Here is a 15840-nt window from a genome sequence, read left to right on the forward strand (position 1 = left end):
GTTTGGGACGCAGCCCTGTCTGTCCCTGCGTCGGCTGATCTCCACTGCGCGCATCCTCCCTCCTCTACGCTCCTGATCCTCTTATCCACCGAAGAAGCGGATAAAGATGGATGTAGTCAACCAGGTAAGGCTTTTTTTTTAAAAAAGAAATCCACCTTAATGACCGTCGTTTTATCTGTGCGTTGATTCATAGTATTGAATAGTAATGAAAATAGACTCGGTTGCGTTTAAGGGGACGTTTTAAGGGCATTTTAAAGGAAATAGGTGGGGAAATAAATAGCATATAGACAATGCAGTGATCCTAAAGAACGCTGTTGTGTTTGTTTTTGCAGGATGTCGAAGGCAAGAAAAAATATAATAAATAAATAAATAAATAAACCCTGCGTCGCTTTATAATAAGAAATGATGGTGAATATGTGCGCATGATGAACAGTGATGTTACACGCTGCTTTTGCACAATGCATCATGTGTGTTTATGTTTTTATAACGCAGATTTTTATCTGCCTGGCTACAGCAGACTGTTGGCAAAAAATAGCCTTGGCCAGAATGACAGCCGCAGCGTTTGTGCGCAACCTTGACGTTTTATCCTAAAGATCACATTTATTTCCTTCCCTGCAGCATGGCGCAGTGAAGCTTTCGAACATCTAAACTGATTTACAGCAACATTATTTGGGGGGGAAATGGGAAAAGAAACAAACAAACAAACAAAAAAAAAGGTCCGTCCCGAAATGCATACTGCGCACTAAAGCGTAGTATTCTGACGTCTCTAATTTGCATAACACGTAAATCTAAATTATATGCATAACCGCTGGGATTTGATTGGAGGACACTGCTTTCCATTTGAGAAATTTGTGCAATTAAATTGATAGCTAGATCAGATGGATAGATAGATAGATAGATAGATAGATAGATAGATAGATAGATAGATAGATAGTCGGATGGATGGATAGATAGACAGACAGACAGACAGACAGACAGATAGATAGATAGTTAGACAAACAGACAGACAGATAGATAGATAGATAGACAGACAGACAGACAGACAGATAGATAGATAGATAGATAGATAGATAGTTAGACAAACAGACAGACAGATAGATAGATAGATAGATAGATAGATAGATAGATAGATAGACAAACAGACAGATAGATAGATAGATAGATAGATAGATAGATAGATAGATAGATAGATAGATAGATAGATAAATTAAAAAGGGTGGCAGCAATGTACAGTACAATTAATATACAACGGTCTCTCTACATTGCTGCATCCTCTCACACATGGATACTAAACCAGCACCAAACTCATATCCATCCATCTATAAGCATTGTTTTGCTGCAGCCAGCAATTGTTGGCCTTTTGCACTGTCCCAGAGGAAATGTTCACATAAGCAGCTTTACCTAAGTCTAATGCTTCTCTCTACTGCTATCTCTCTACTGTTGCAAGGCCAAAATCCCTGTATAATTCCTAAGCATCATGCTGCATAATAACACACTGTATTGTACCTTTAATTTTGTAGGATGTATTCTGAGCAATAATTTGGTTGGGACCCCTGGGTTTTTCTCTCTTTTATGTGTTTTGTACATTTTGTCCAAAATGTAACCGGAAATGTAATGTTTATGGATAGTATTTAAGTATGGTGTGTGTGTTTTTGTACAGTTGGTCGCCACTGGGCAGTTCACTGTCATCAAACAGCCTTTAGGATTCATCAAGATCCTACAATGGGTGAGTGAATGATTCCCTGTCACTAGACTGAATCATAAAATAAAATAGAAATCTTACAAAATATTGGAAATCATACTTAAGCTGTGTTCACACATTCAGCGAGTTTATCTCTTGACACTCACTTCAATATAAAGTTGCTGGTAGTCATTCCTAAAACTGGTTGCCATGGTAATGACATCTATCAGTGGGTGGTACCACTAAAATAAAACATTCTGGAAGGCGATTTGTTTGTGTATAAATTCACCAGTGTATAACTGCATCATGTCATACACCATGAAGGAGAAGTCTGTGCTCTTAGTCACTGGTCACTTAGTCACATACTATTTTCACTCCCATTGGAAGTTACTCTGTATTTAAAAATTCGCTAAATATTTGCATGGAGGTAAACTTTTTTTTGACATGATCACTTCACTGGACACTCCCACATTCATTCGGCACTGGTCGCAAATGTCACCGGCGATCTGCAGCGCTTACTGAAAATTAATGATCCCTAGGTACTTTATTTCTGTAAGTCACTGTATGTGTGAATGCAGCATTAGGATTTTGTACTGAACAGGTGACTTGCACATGATGCTCACATGACTCAATCAATAAATTAATAAAACTGGTTGGTTTTGACAAGCCAGTAATAATGTAAATATATCTATGTCTCTCCATCTCACACTGTATAGATAGATAGATAGACAGACAGACAGACAGACAGACAGACAGATAGACAGATAGATAGATAGATAGATAGATAGATAGATAGATAGATAGATAGATAGATAGATAGATGATGGATGGATGGATGGATGGATGGATGGATGGGTGGGTATAATTATATGTTATGTTTTCTTATGTTTAAGACGTACAGTAATTATACGAGTCAAATTACGTCTTTCTTACTGAAGACCAGAACATTTTACACAGAAGGGGAAACATTTAAAACTGTAATCTAATTCATGATCACAGATTTGGTGCCACTTTCCTTTCCATGCTACAATGATTTCCTCTTCAGCATCATCAGAAATGATCACTCAAATGTCATTTGAATAGCATGAATGAGTTGAGTGTGCATGACAAAGCAATTAGGCCGTTATGCATACAATAACAAGTCCAGCCATCTGAATATTATGACAAAATAAACCTTAGATCAGTGAGCAGGAGACTGAAAGCAGCTACACTACTTCATATCTGTCCAGTTAATTAGAACAAAATCACTATAACATTTTGGGAGTATGTGACAGGAGAATAATCAGCAAACGTGATGGAGATACTGTTACCACCCTAAGGTTGATTATTTCCTTTAACAGGATGTTAAAATGTGTTTAATTTCTCTTAAACAATAACAGATATTGGCCAATGCTAACATTTTTTGTATTTATTAACCTGTTCAGTACAAAATCCTAATGCTGCATTCACACATACAAAAACTTTCCTACAGTGGAAAACTTAAAGTGGCAGCTTTACCTGTGATTGTTACAAAAATGCCAACGTTAGAGACTTCCAAAAATGAAAAAGCTTAAATTTCCATCCAAATAAACAGTTATGCATTTCATTTTATTCCCGCTGATATGGAGCATCTACTATAAAGATGTCTGTGTAAAATGTTACTTTAGAAATAGAAATTTTACATATTACAATGATTTAAAACTTACAGCCAGCATTCTTGTCAGAGCTGCTATTTAAGGAAATTTATCAAAATCTTTGAAATCAGAACTGTGAATTATATAGCTTAAAATAAATAAAAAAAAACAAACAAATAAATAAATAAATTAGACACAAAATATTGATTCAAATTTCCAGCTTCAAATAAAAATCCTACGACAGAGTAATCTGCTTAGTGAAGTTACAACTAGCACAACTAGCAGTTTATAGCCACGATTAGAGTTAGCTAGCATAGTAAGCATTTATTATTAAACTTCAGATGTAACTACAAACTTACTTCCTACAGTATAGGAATAATAAGCATCTTATTAAGCCTCGTGTGATATGTTGAGTTGTTTGAGTAAGGACCTAAGAGTGGTTTGAATAGAGAGCAGTATTAATTCTATGCTATGCCTTTGCCTTTAAATATAGAAATCTGACTCTCTGGGTTTGCTAATAAGGTTGTGAGGTTAAATCCCAGCCCTGTTAGCACAGCCATTAACAACTCTACTGCACTTTAGCATCTTTGTAAGTTGTCTTAATCATCTAGCAAGCAAGAAAGCTCTATATACTGGAATAACTTAAAAGGTCAAATAAACGTTGGTGGTCTGCTAGGCTTTAATTATGTATCCCAACACTGATTGTGAGAACGTGTGTGTGTGTGTGTGTGTGTAAGTGGCTGCACAGCATGAGCATCCAGGTTTGGGAATAAGGAGAAATTGGTGACTCATTCAGGCTTAAAAATAACAGTGTTTAGGCAAAACTATTTTTAGGATGTTAACAAATGTAGCACCTGCACATGATAACAATCCTGGTTGTGATTTTGGAACAGATAAAGCTGTTTTTTGTTTGTTTGTTTGTCTTCTGAACAATTTAATTTCTTTATTAGTTGCTGAATCTATATAAAATTAGTTTTCATACATAAATTGCTAAAAATAAAACACCATATGAATATTCATCATAAAACGATTCATTAATTTATTTTACTACATAAAACTGCATATAATTTTTATCAAAATTGCCCATACGACAAGGTAAAATTGATTGACCATGTACAGTATTTCTATACAATGAATGGAAAAAAAGATAAAACATTGTATTTGGATTTTTAGACAAGTTATTTAGAGACAAAAATATTAACATTCAGGTCTAAATTTAGGAATTTTGATCAAATATATTGAAAATATCATTTTTGAACAAAATATTAAAGTAGTATTTAGATACAAAATTTATAAATAAAAAAACTGCTATAAAATGCATTCATTAGAGATTGACGCAAAAATAATTTCTAGAATTTTCTAGAAAGCAATAGAAATCAGGAGAGCGATTCTTGTTTTTATAACACTAATAGGCTCAAATGATTCAGAGGTGATTTGTCTCCTGTTTTTTCCTAACAACATCCTTCAAAATTATGCTTCATTACTGTAGACACTTTGCATGAAAGGAATAGATATTTGTTTCTGTGTTATATCTGTTATGCAAATCTACATTACTGGGTTAAATGTTGGTGCTAATACAGGGTTAGTATGAAGGTTTTTATTGTTTGTTAGTTAGAAAAACAAGTATGGGTAAGTGTGAGCTATGCAATGCCATCTGCCTCGTCTCTATGGAAACTATAAAGTCTAGAGTCTGTCACCATGGCATCCAGTCGTCCTCAGATTCTTGGGTTTTTGTGCTGGAATGAGTAAAAAACATGCTGATTTAAGTCAAAGTACTTCTCTAGGACAAAATGTCTCTCGTTATGTGATTGTTTTTGGAGAGAAAGGTACCACATATTTCAGACAAGTTATATAAAACTAACTACTACAGTGTGCTTTTTCTAAAGTTCTAAAAGCAGTTTCCTCCAGGTACTCCGGTTTCCTCCCCCGGTCCAAAGACATGCATGGTCGGTTGATTGGCATCTCTGGAAAATTGTCCGTAGTGTGTGATTGCGTGAGTGAATGAGAGTGTGTGTGTGTGCCCTGCGATGGGTTGGCACTCCGTCCAGGGTGTATCCTGCCCTGATGCCCAATGACGCCTGAGATAGGCAGAGGCTCCCCGTGACCCGAGGTAGTTCGGATAAGTGTTAGAAAATGAATGAATGTTGATCAGTCCTTCATAGTGGCTTGGAAGGATATTATCCCATTTCTCAGCACAATATAATACGACACAAAATTCATCAGGATATTTTTTACTCATTTGTAGCCTAAACTGTGTTCACTTTGTTTAATTTTTAGGACTTTGAAAAACTGATGTTTTGGGTATTTTCCATATTTAGGCAGAAATATAGAACTTTCTAAAGGGTTCACAAACTTTCAAGCAGCACAGTATATCCAAGGAATATGCTTTTAACAATCATTTCAAACCTACCAAGCAATTCTGAAATAAACACCGCCTCCGCTATCAACAGTATATAAAAACATGTAACGTAAGCTGGCTAGCGACTGTATTTTAGGCAGAAGTTGTTGCAGTAGCTTGCTAGTTTTCTGGCTACATAGTAACACAGTAAGCTATCTAGCTAAGATTCCCCTTACGTGTTCTCCTGATAGTTAACAATAAGTAATTCTAACAATAATGTAATTAATCATGAGTAAATACTGAAACATGTTAAGTTTAACACTGAGCTTTAACATGTTAATTCAGAAATCAGCTCAAAAGATCTGGCTAGCTAGTTTAGTTTACTCAGCTAGCTAGTGGATTTTTTTGAAATGCAGAGTTTTAGCTCGCATACTTTGCAGATTATTATCACATTTTTCACTTTTAAAGCATTTAAAACTTAAAGGTCTCTGTCTCAGACATTTACTGCTTCAAAACTATTGGTACATGTATCTGGAGTTTCCATTTTCCTCAGGAAACTAGACTTTTAGATTTATTACTTTATTTAATAGAAAATATGCACACAATCCCTTTTAATTGGGTTACAACTTTCTGGGGTTAAATGTAATTTTGTTTAAAAAAAATATATCTATTTCTAGCTAATTAACAAAGTTGAACAGATAAATATATAGTATTTTAAATTTTAAATTAATATTTTTAAATTAATTTTAGACTTTAAATGTATGTATTCATTTATTTATGTTTATTCTTATTTCTTCTTCTTCTTATTATTATTATTATTATATATTTGTTTTATTTTTTTCTTCTGTTTCTATACTTTTGTAAAGCTGCTTTGAGACCATGTGAATTGTTAAAAGTGCTATACAAATAAATTTGTATTTGAATTCGAATAATTTACTTAAAACTCAATAAAAATACTGTATTATGATGTAATTATACTCAAATGTTGTTAGTGTGAACCATGTACTCAAACCCCTAAGCAAGATTACTTTCAGCTTGTTACATTCCCACTCTGTTTTTTCTGTATTAATGCTTATGATTCATGGTATCGGATCTGTACATTCAATATACTTGTCACACTGCTCGCGTGTGATGCAATGATGTACAATTTTAATTTATGTGTAGTTGAAATACCAATAATTAACTGGATAGTCAGGCTCCACTGGCATTACAGCTGTCTAATTGTCTATCCTGTCTAATTATTTGTCTTTGAGCCAGTAATTATCTACTCAAATTAGAGAAAGATTATAGTCTATAATAGCTGACTAAAAGACTTGGCTCAGTTCTGGAGTAATCATTGTGATCTTGCCCTGTCACATACAGTATGAAACCAAACACGGTCATACAGGGGCAATCACAGAAGCCATAACTGTGGAACTGAAAGTCAGATTATATAATGAATCGCACAATGGAGATGTCATTTAGGATGATTAAACCATAAGTGTGTTATATTGTGAATTATGTCAACAAAAAGCCTATAAAATGAACCATCAACTCTCAGATCTAGTCAAATATCAAGTGGGTATTTTGTTTATCTTCATTATTTGGCATGAGATTTTATCTAAAGCAACTTCCAGATCTGTAGTCTTCGTACCCCTGCATATACTGAGAAAAAAACAGGAAGCATTTAATTGTAATGATGCAATGAAACTCACATATAATCGAAGCCCATAAAAGACGGCACGTGTTTAATTCTGTCAGTAAACCGTTGAGATCAGTAAAAGGCTTTAGAATGAGACAGAAATGCTTTGTAAGGTCTGATTGAACTACATTCAGTGTAGCAGTAATACACAACCCAAAAACCTTCCCTTGGATAAAGTAGTTCCAAATGACACCAATTCATAGCAGATTTCATAACATTTTGTACAGTAACAGCCCCGATTAGTGATTAGGGCTATTTTTTCTCAGTGCAGGGACATTTCTGAAAATATGTCTCTGTTAATCGCACACGCATAATATATAGGGTTGATAGAAACCAGTAAAAATGCTGGAATATTCCTAATAACTGCATTCATTGGTATTTTTGTCCTAAAATTACGTTTTAAAGTAATCGAGCTGTGATTATTTGAGCTAGATCGATTTAAGCATCTGAATGCAGGTTATTTTTTCCCCTCCTCATTGTTGTTCCTTGGTGGTGTGTTATTCTTGCCTTCCTCCACACTTTCGTATTCTCCTTCTCCTCCTCCACCATCACAACTACAATCACTTGCAACCGTTAATGGCCTGATTGCAATTCCGGCTAGTTAGGCTTGATGGAAAGCAAACTGAACTGCTTTGGGCTGTTCCTTATCCCTAGCGTGTGGTAGAAATGTGTGATCTTTTTTTTGTGTCCTGAGAGGGAACGTGATCAGACGTGTGTTCACGCTGTGTGTGTGTTTGTGGCTAGCGCAGTGTGTTCAGCGACAGATGGTGAAGCACCTCGGTAAGTTTAATAGTCAGATTTTCCATTCAATCGGATAAGGGAAGGAGGGCAGTAAAAATATTCTGACTGACTAATCTCTCTCTGTGTGTCAGGGGAAAAGTAGGCACTTCATTGCCTCTCGAATACAAAGAGATTAATATTACAGTGTAAGTTTGGACAGAAGCGTGCCTACAAGCAGTAGTGAGGATCTCCCAGTAGTGAGGTGCTTGGGTTGCAATTTATTTGTTATGTAAATGCATTTAAATTATGTGACATTCTTTATTTTAATGGAATGATGTTAAATAAATGAATTAGTATTCACCCCTCAAATTCACACACACTCATACTCACACACAATCCTGAAGTGTTATTTATATGAAAATTGAGATATTATATAAATATATTATCAATATGAGTGAGAGAAAGCAGGAGAGAAAGGCTGTAAAAAGATTTATGTAGGTACTTATAAACTAAACACACTCGTGTTTCAGCTCTTACATCCAAGTGATATTAATTTTTAAATAAGAAGTATTCGCAAAAGTGGTTTAAATGGTTGTATTTACCATTATTTCATTCACCTCTCTCTCTTCTTTACCAGTTTTTCGCCATCTTTGCTTTCTCCACCTGCGGCTCTTACTCCGGAGTCTTCCGCTTGAGTGTGGAGTGTAAGAACCGCACGGATAGCGACCTGGACATCGCTGTTGAGTTCTCCTACCCATTCAGGTCAGGGATTATGGCATTATTAAGAAGTTTTTTCCCTCTGCCACAGTAATTATTAATGAATGAATGCATTATTATTAACATTCTACTAGTGGGTGGATCATTCTGCTTGGTCCAGTCTGTTTTCGTTTAGCACCAGATATTATTGGATATCAGGTATATAAACGAGAAAACCACTACAGAAAAATATCACATCATTTCACCTTATAATATAAAATTAACCCTTTGTTGTTAATATTTAATTGCAGGAGACAGTATGCAAATTTCATAAGGAAAAAAAAATTATAGTCAGTTCTGTACACAATCACACAGGGTTGAACAAGGAAAAATGTCGATTCATAATCAGATTTGGTTCAAGCCAGGAAATACCAGGATCCATGAAATCAAAGTCTAAGAGGAATCAGAGGAACATGCTGTCTATCTTATTCTGCATACATATAAGGATGGGTGCATTTACTCTAATAGAAATAAGGACTGTATTTTCAAAAAAGAATTAAAATGTGAACTTTTATTTAATCCATTCATCTTGGTAAACAGAACCCAACAATGGCTCTCTTGAACTCATGACCTCCTGTTAATGAACAAAGAGCCTTAACCTCTGAGGGATGTACTGCTTAATTACACACAAGCCTACACACGGTCACTAAAGAATCTCAGTCCTTAACCTTAACTTTGAACTACTTACCGTGCAAACACTGACGCCACCTGCTGTAGATGCTTCAAACAGTAAACAGTAAGAACACGTACGGTCATACAGTATAAACCAACACGTTCACTCTTTCTATGTACAAACAGACTCCATCAAGTGTGGTTTGACGTGCCCAAATGTAAAGGTCCTGAGCAGGAGCGTCTGTTCCTTGAAGGTGACTACTCTTCCTCGGCTGAGTTCTTTGTCACTACTGGGGTTTTGTCCTTCCTCTACTCTATGGCAGCTCTGTCCGTCTACATTTTCCTCCTTGAGAAATATCGTGAGGGAAACCGTGGCGCACGTATCGTAAGTATTGTCATACACATCATTCTGGGTTTCATTCACTCTTTGTTGTATTACTGTATTAATTATGTATTATTTATACATACATATAGAACTATACATACAAATATATAATTATACATATTATTTACTTCAAACTAAATGTACTTAGTTTTTTATTATTTATTAACTGAAGCAGTAGAAGCAGGGATCTAAAGTGAAACTGTTCATAGTTTTAACTATGTTATCTAATGTTATCTAATACATTCTGGTTGGCTCTTCCTCAGGATTTTGTGGTGACGGCTATTTTCACCTTCTTTTGGTTGGTGAGCTCATCGGCATGGGCTAAAGGCCTCTCGGATGTTAAGGAAAACACCGACCCTGATGAGGTCATCAAACTCATACCAGCCTGTCGGCATGAGGACAACCGCTGTCAAGAAGTGCACGAGCCTATTGTGTCTGGCCTAAACACGTCCGTGGTTAGTGCTCTACTTGCCATATTTTCTGTTGCATTTGTTTTGGTGTGTTCTGTCTTTAGATATTTAGATGGATTGATGGATGATTGAGTGGTTGGGATGGTTAGATACAGTATATGTATAAATGATTGAATAGATGAGTGGGATGAGAGATGGCTGGCTGGCTGGTGGGATGGATGGAAAATGGATGCATGGATTGGTGCATGGATGTATAGATGGCTGGATGCATGGATTGGTGCATGGAAGTAGTTGGATGATATTTTTTGATGCTTAGATATGTTGACGAATGAGTGGTTCGATGGATGAGATGGATGGATGTATTGATGGATGGATGGATGAATGGATATATAGTTGATATGGATGAATGAGTGAATTATTAGTGATATGGGTGGCTAGTTGGAATGGATGGATGAATGGATGAGTAGTTGAATGGATAGATGGGTGAGTAATTGATCATTTTCTCCCACTGTCTTGCAGGCATTTGGCTTTTGTAACCTGGTGCTATGGGCAGGAAACCTCTGGTTTGTGTTTAAGGAGACTGGCTGGCTCAGTGCTTTTTCTAGCACCTACGTGCCCTCGGGAGCAAAACAGCCAGCACCTGACACCTACGCCCAGGGTGAGTGAATAAACTGAAAACATAGGGAGTGGGTGTAAGAGCAGGTTATACGTGACTATACATGACATTCTGTAATCATCACGTCCTTCTCTGGTAGCTGGTTATGGTCAAGACCCTTATGCTGGCTCTCAGGGTGGGTATCAACCCGACTACGGGCAACAACAGGGCGGATACGAAGGAGGAAGCTACAACCAGGGAGGATATGATCAGGGCGGACCGACTTCCTTCTCTAATGAAATATGAGTAAATTCGCACAGAACAGCAGCTCTACACAGGTGAGTGGGCACTTAAATTGCATTTATTCTGTTGTCATATACCGACTTTCATGTAATTAAGACAACTTTCTTGGCCTATTATAGTTTACGAGATTAACACAATATTGTGATAAGGCTTTGCCTTCAAAGTCTTTAGTCTTATTGATTTGTAATTAGGCTCATGAATAAATCTTACTTCATTTCTGTGTTACAGTAGCATGACCTATCTTTTCTCTTTTCAGAGCAATGGAGAGGGTGGTTATATAACCAAGGAGAAAGGAGCCTGCCTATTACCCATGATCCCACACTCCTCTGTTACCCCGTATGAACAACGTGTGTACAGTCTGAGGGAGGGAGGGAGGGAGGGAAGAGGGGAGGGGAGGGTACATGTGGGAATTTGGGACAGGGACGTTCATCATATCCAGTGGGAAATGTGCTTGTATTGGAGAAACAAAAGGCTGTAAACTAAACTACTTTTTTTCTTGTTGTTGAATTCTCTGCAGGAGGTGTTTTATTAAAGACCAAAAAAAAATAAAAAATTATAATGTTATATATATATAGACATGGGTTTGAATGGATGATAGAAATGTTAAAGTACCCCTGAACATGTAATTGTAAAGCATTAAAAAATGAAATATGTGTAGAATTATACGTTGTTTCATATATTGTATTTAACAATGTTAGAACATCTCAACATCATTACATCTCAATAAATATACATACATGTGCATGCTGGAAACAATCCTGTGTCCTTCTGCCATTGTAGATAGCTAGCCAGCTAGTTACTTATTACTGAACTAGCTTGGCATGAGTGAGATTTCAGTGTCATATTCTCAGTAGCCAAACCTGTTGAAAATATACTGAAATGAACACAAAGGTATAAATCCCAAACATTAGTTAAGTTGAGTTTAGCAAACGTCTAGCTAGCTTAGCATGTCGGTTCTTAAACCATTTAATAATTCAATTCAATCCATTGGGAATATTTCATCTTATTTTTCACCAATTGATCTTGTTCATAATCCTCCACAAAGCTCACAGAAGAGTTCGGGGGTACTTTAAATATCAGTGTATTTAAGTGTGCTGTGTAAATATTTATAATGATATAGATATAAAGTAGATCTATATGGTGGATAAATGCTAAGGTTAGAGTGAATGGTTAGAGTATGACAACAGAAGGATTCAGATGTGTTGGTGTGTGTTTAGAAGCACAATATTAAATCTGTGGGTTTTTTATTTTTATTATTATTATTTTTTTGCCTTGTGTTGACATTAAATTGTCTCTTTGTTGTTTGTCAGAACTTAATTATTCCAAAAAAAAAATAGTATTGAGTGCAGATAAATGTGATTTTTTTTTAAATTTCATTTATAAACTAAATATAGAACTGCAAAGGAAGTAGTGAAGATGGCAGGCAAAATATAAGATATAGAGATATAGTACAAAAGAGATATAGAGAAGAGAGAGTAATGAAATGAAAGAGAAGTTCTACAGTAGGGAAGAGAGAGAAAAAGTGCAAAACCCAAGTGTAAACTTCCAAACTTAAAGCTTCATACAGACTCTTGAACATCTTATAATAAACAGTTATAGATTGTTATTGCTGATATAGTTTATAAAGTCAGTATTTGGCAGATGTGACCTAAACACTAAACTTTTTCATACGCCAACAAAACTCTTGCTGTGTCTCTGTACTCTACTAGAAAAAGGCAATAATCCACTGATGGTATCTAGGGCTATCTTTAGATACCATATAAAAGGTTTGCACTTATTTAGTTTTAAGGCTTTTAAGACATTTTAAAACACCCTCCCTAAGGGCCACCAAAGTAAACTTTTAATTGTTTCATCTAAAGGTTATGTGCAAATTTTGAAACCTAAGGAGGCTGATCCTATATACAGGCCAGAAAAAAGTGAGTATTGAATTTTGAAAGACACGTGTATGGTGTGGTACTTGTTATGGTGCTATTGAGCGATGTGAGGAACTCTTATCATTTATCATTCTGGATCTCCTTTTCCCTCTATGTTCCTCCTTTGTCTCTCACCCTGTGTATCTTCTTCATGTTTAATAAAGTGTTGTCAGTAGTAACTACCTGTGGCTGTGCTAGTGGTGTTTTTTTTATATAATCTCTTATCTGCTGTATGTTTATAGCCATGTTGATGTCCTATCATAGACCAGAGGTATCCAGGCTGTATTCCCATGTCGCACCTAGTATTCCCAGGATAAATTTTAAAATCTTGTGGTTATTTAATTATAATTACAGTTAAAATATAAGTTGACCACCTTTCCACATTAACTACAGTACTCACCTGTCTACTGATTATGTGACTTTTATATATATATATATATATATATATATATATATATATATATATATATATATATATATATATATATATAAACAGCCCAAAAGCATCCATTTAAAACGAGCAAGCTCAGACATTTAAAAAGTAAACTCAAGTGGATGAATTGTCCTAAAATGACCACAAGAGGGAGACAAAGCACATTTATGTTATTGGTGTATACTAGCTGATGTCAGATTCCAGCTGTTTGTAGAATTTACATACATACCAGTCACATACAATGTACTATATGTACAGAACTTTATTAAAATCAGTTTCTTAATTAGTCCAGAAAGAATTCATTAAAAGCCCTCTAAATAAATTAGCTCTCCAATATTGAAGTTATTTTAGTATAAAACAATAGACCTCCCTTTCATTCTCCTTTTTCAAAGAAATATAGCGCCTGTTTTGAACCTATTTCCGGTGTAGCTCGATTTGTGTACGTCGTGTTGCCAAAACAACAGAAAAGGAGAAGGAAAGATCCACATACAGAGCCGCGTTATAATTAACAGCTTAGACAGTAGACCAACATTCCGTGTGGAAACAGAGGACTTGGCAACACTATTCCAAGAAGAAGAAGAAGAAGAAGCAGAATAAGAAGAGGAAGAAAAGCAACAGCACAACCTTTTTTTTTTTTACAGCTGTCGTCCCTCCTTATGGGCAAAAGTCTTCTGAGTAAAGAGATAGACAGAGAGAGAGAGAGAGAGAGAGAGAGAGAGAGAGAGAGAGAGAGAGAGAGAGAAACAGAGGGAGACAGAGAGACAGACAGAGGGAGGGAGAGGGCGACACACAGAGAGAGAGACAGAAAGAGAGAGAGAGAGAGAGAGAGAGAGACAGAAAGAGAGAGAGAGAGAGAGAGAGAGAGAGAGAGAGAGAGAGAGACAGAAAGAGAGAGAGAGAGAGAGAGAGAGAGAGACAGAAAGAGAGAGAGAGAGCGGTGAAAGCCAACGCCCCATTTTTTTCTCTCTGCCACAGAAGGAAAGTTTGTGTTGCCTGTGAAATATTTATTGCACTTTTCCCCGCCTACTTCTGATTACTCCACGCGACTTCACAGTTTCTTTTCTCCCTGTACAACTGTACATCTGCTCATAAACCCCCTCGACACATTTCACAGCTCTTCTCTAAGCAGGATATTTCAGCCTTCACATTATTTATCTAGCCTCCTGTTGCTAAGGGCTGTTGCTGACTGACTGGAAGCTGCTTATTAAAATGGCAGATACAGCAGAAAGTCCAAGCTTTGTGGACAAACTAAAGGCCTATGTACGAACTCGGAAAGGGACCATACTGTCTGTGGAAATAGTAAGTGACCTCTTTAAGTCTTTCTTCGTTATTATTTATTCATTTTACTTATTTGTTTTTGTTTTTTTAACAAAGTAACGCCGATGATTTCTGTCAGTCTCCTTATAGCAGCCTTTACCTCTGTAAAGTCAGTCAGACTTCTTCAGGAATATGTCGTTTATTCCTTATTTAATCCTTTGTTGGGTCACTTGATATATTTACTTCAGAATAAATGTTAAAAAGACACGTTTTTTAAACTGTAGTTAATATGTCTACTGTAAATGTAGATATTAGCATAACGCAGACACTTCATAGCTAAGGCGGTTTTAATAGTTTAATGTTTTAATAGTTTAACTGAAACACTTTTTCTCTCATATCACAGTTAGAGGTTGAAAGACGCTTTAACACACGTGTGTGTGTGTGTGTGTGTGTCAAAGGTCTTGAGGATTCACCTGTTTGCTACGTGACAGGATACAAAGCTTTGACTCAGTTAAAGTTAGCAACATACCGTCCAAAAACAAAGTTTGTTTTTCTGACAGAAACTAAGTGGGCGTGTCAGAGTCTGATTGACGGTATCGTTTCCCAGGCAACGGAACAACTTATGAAGCGCTCGTGCGAGAAAAGTGTGTAGGAGTGACAACGTGACACCTCCACAACACTTTGCACTTTTCACACTTCACACAACTGCTGTGTTAGTGTGTTTTCTACATGGCTAAAGAGGCAGCAGCGAAGTCAGAGCTTTCTGAGCTCTTCACTGCAGTGTTTTTGGCAGTGAAGCTTGGAAAGATCTGATGAAACTCCAATGCATCTTTTTTTTTTTTACTTCAGTTCCACTGCAATTTTTAGCCTTTCGAAAGGATTTAGCAGTTAAGCTTGGAAAGATCTGATGAACATCGTATTATTTTCCGTCCCAACTCTAACAGCGGACAGACACGTTCAGTTAAATGTCTTAACTGAATATCATATAGTGCTTTATTTTGCAGTCAGTGACTCCTAAATGGAAAAGAACTGGTTATGAAAATTTGTAACATCTGCTTGAAAGCGATTGATAAGAATCAGTTCAATCTGATTGGGTGAAAACGTACAGTAACGAGAGCCTGAGGTTGGCTAAGATGCACATGA

The 15840-nt window shown here is 36.2% G+C and overlaps 2 protein-coding genes and 1 long non-coding RNA gene across 3 annotated transcripts in view; 2 read left to right on the plus strand and 1 right to left on the minus strand.

Moving 5' to 3' along the window:
* On the plus strand, positions 1 to 11459 carry sypb (synaptophysin b). The gene is made up of 8 exons (XM_060882032.1): positions 1 to 124; positions 1661 to 1726; positions 8671 to 8795; positions 9588 to 9786; positions 10050 to 10241; positions 10716 to 10854; positions 10952 to 11129; positions 11351 to 11459. Exons 1-7 carry the CDS (start codon positions 107 to 109, stop codon positions 11095 to 11097), a joined length of 885 nt encoding a protein of 294 aa, XP_060738015.1. The 5' UTR covers positions 1 to 106; the 3' UTR covers positions 11098 to 11129; positions 11351 to 11459.
* LOC132853952 (uncharacterized) lies at positions 7119 to 15233 on the minus strand. Its single transcript, XR_009649210.1, has 3 exons — positions 15171 to 15233; positions 8636 to 8783; positions 7119 to 7276 (listed from the first exon to the last, which is right to left on the minus strand). It is a non-coding gene; the product is annotated as an uncharacterized LOC132853952 (long non-coding RNA).
* Positions 14361 to 15840, plus strand: part of plp2b (proteolipid protein 2b) — a 14739-nt gene continuing 13259 nt past the window's right edge. Inside the window, exon 1 of the mRNA XM_060882034.1 lies at positions 14361 to 14739. Within this exon, the coding sequence (XP_060738017.1) occupies positions 14650 to 14739 (90 nt within the window). The 5' untranslated portion in view covers positions 14361 to 14649. The remainder of the gene's footprint in view (positions 14740 to 15840) is intronic.

This window comes from Tachysurus vachellii, chromosome 11, assembly GCF_030014155.1.
Source record: "Tachysurus vachellii isolate PV-2020 chromosome 11, HZAU_Pvac_v1, whole genome shotgun sequence".
Lineage (NCBI taxonomy): Eukaryota > Metazoa > Chordata > Actinopteri > Siluriformes > Bagridae > Tachysurus > Tachysurus vachellii.

Excerpts from the sequence above, each read along its gene's own strand:
- sypb (XM_060882032.1), top strand. Across the intron at positions 8,796-9,587 it reads GAGTTCTCCTACCCATTCAG|ACTCCATCAAGTGTGGTTTG; the intron begins GTCAGGGATTAT and ends ATGTACAAACAG. Across the intron at positions 10,855-10,951 it reads ACCTGACACCTACGCCCAGG|CTGGTTATGGTCAAGACCCT; the intron begins GTGAGTGAATAA and ends CTTCTCTGGTAG.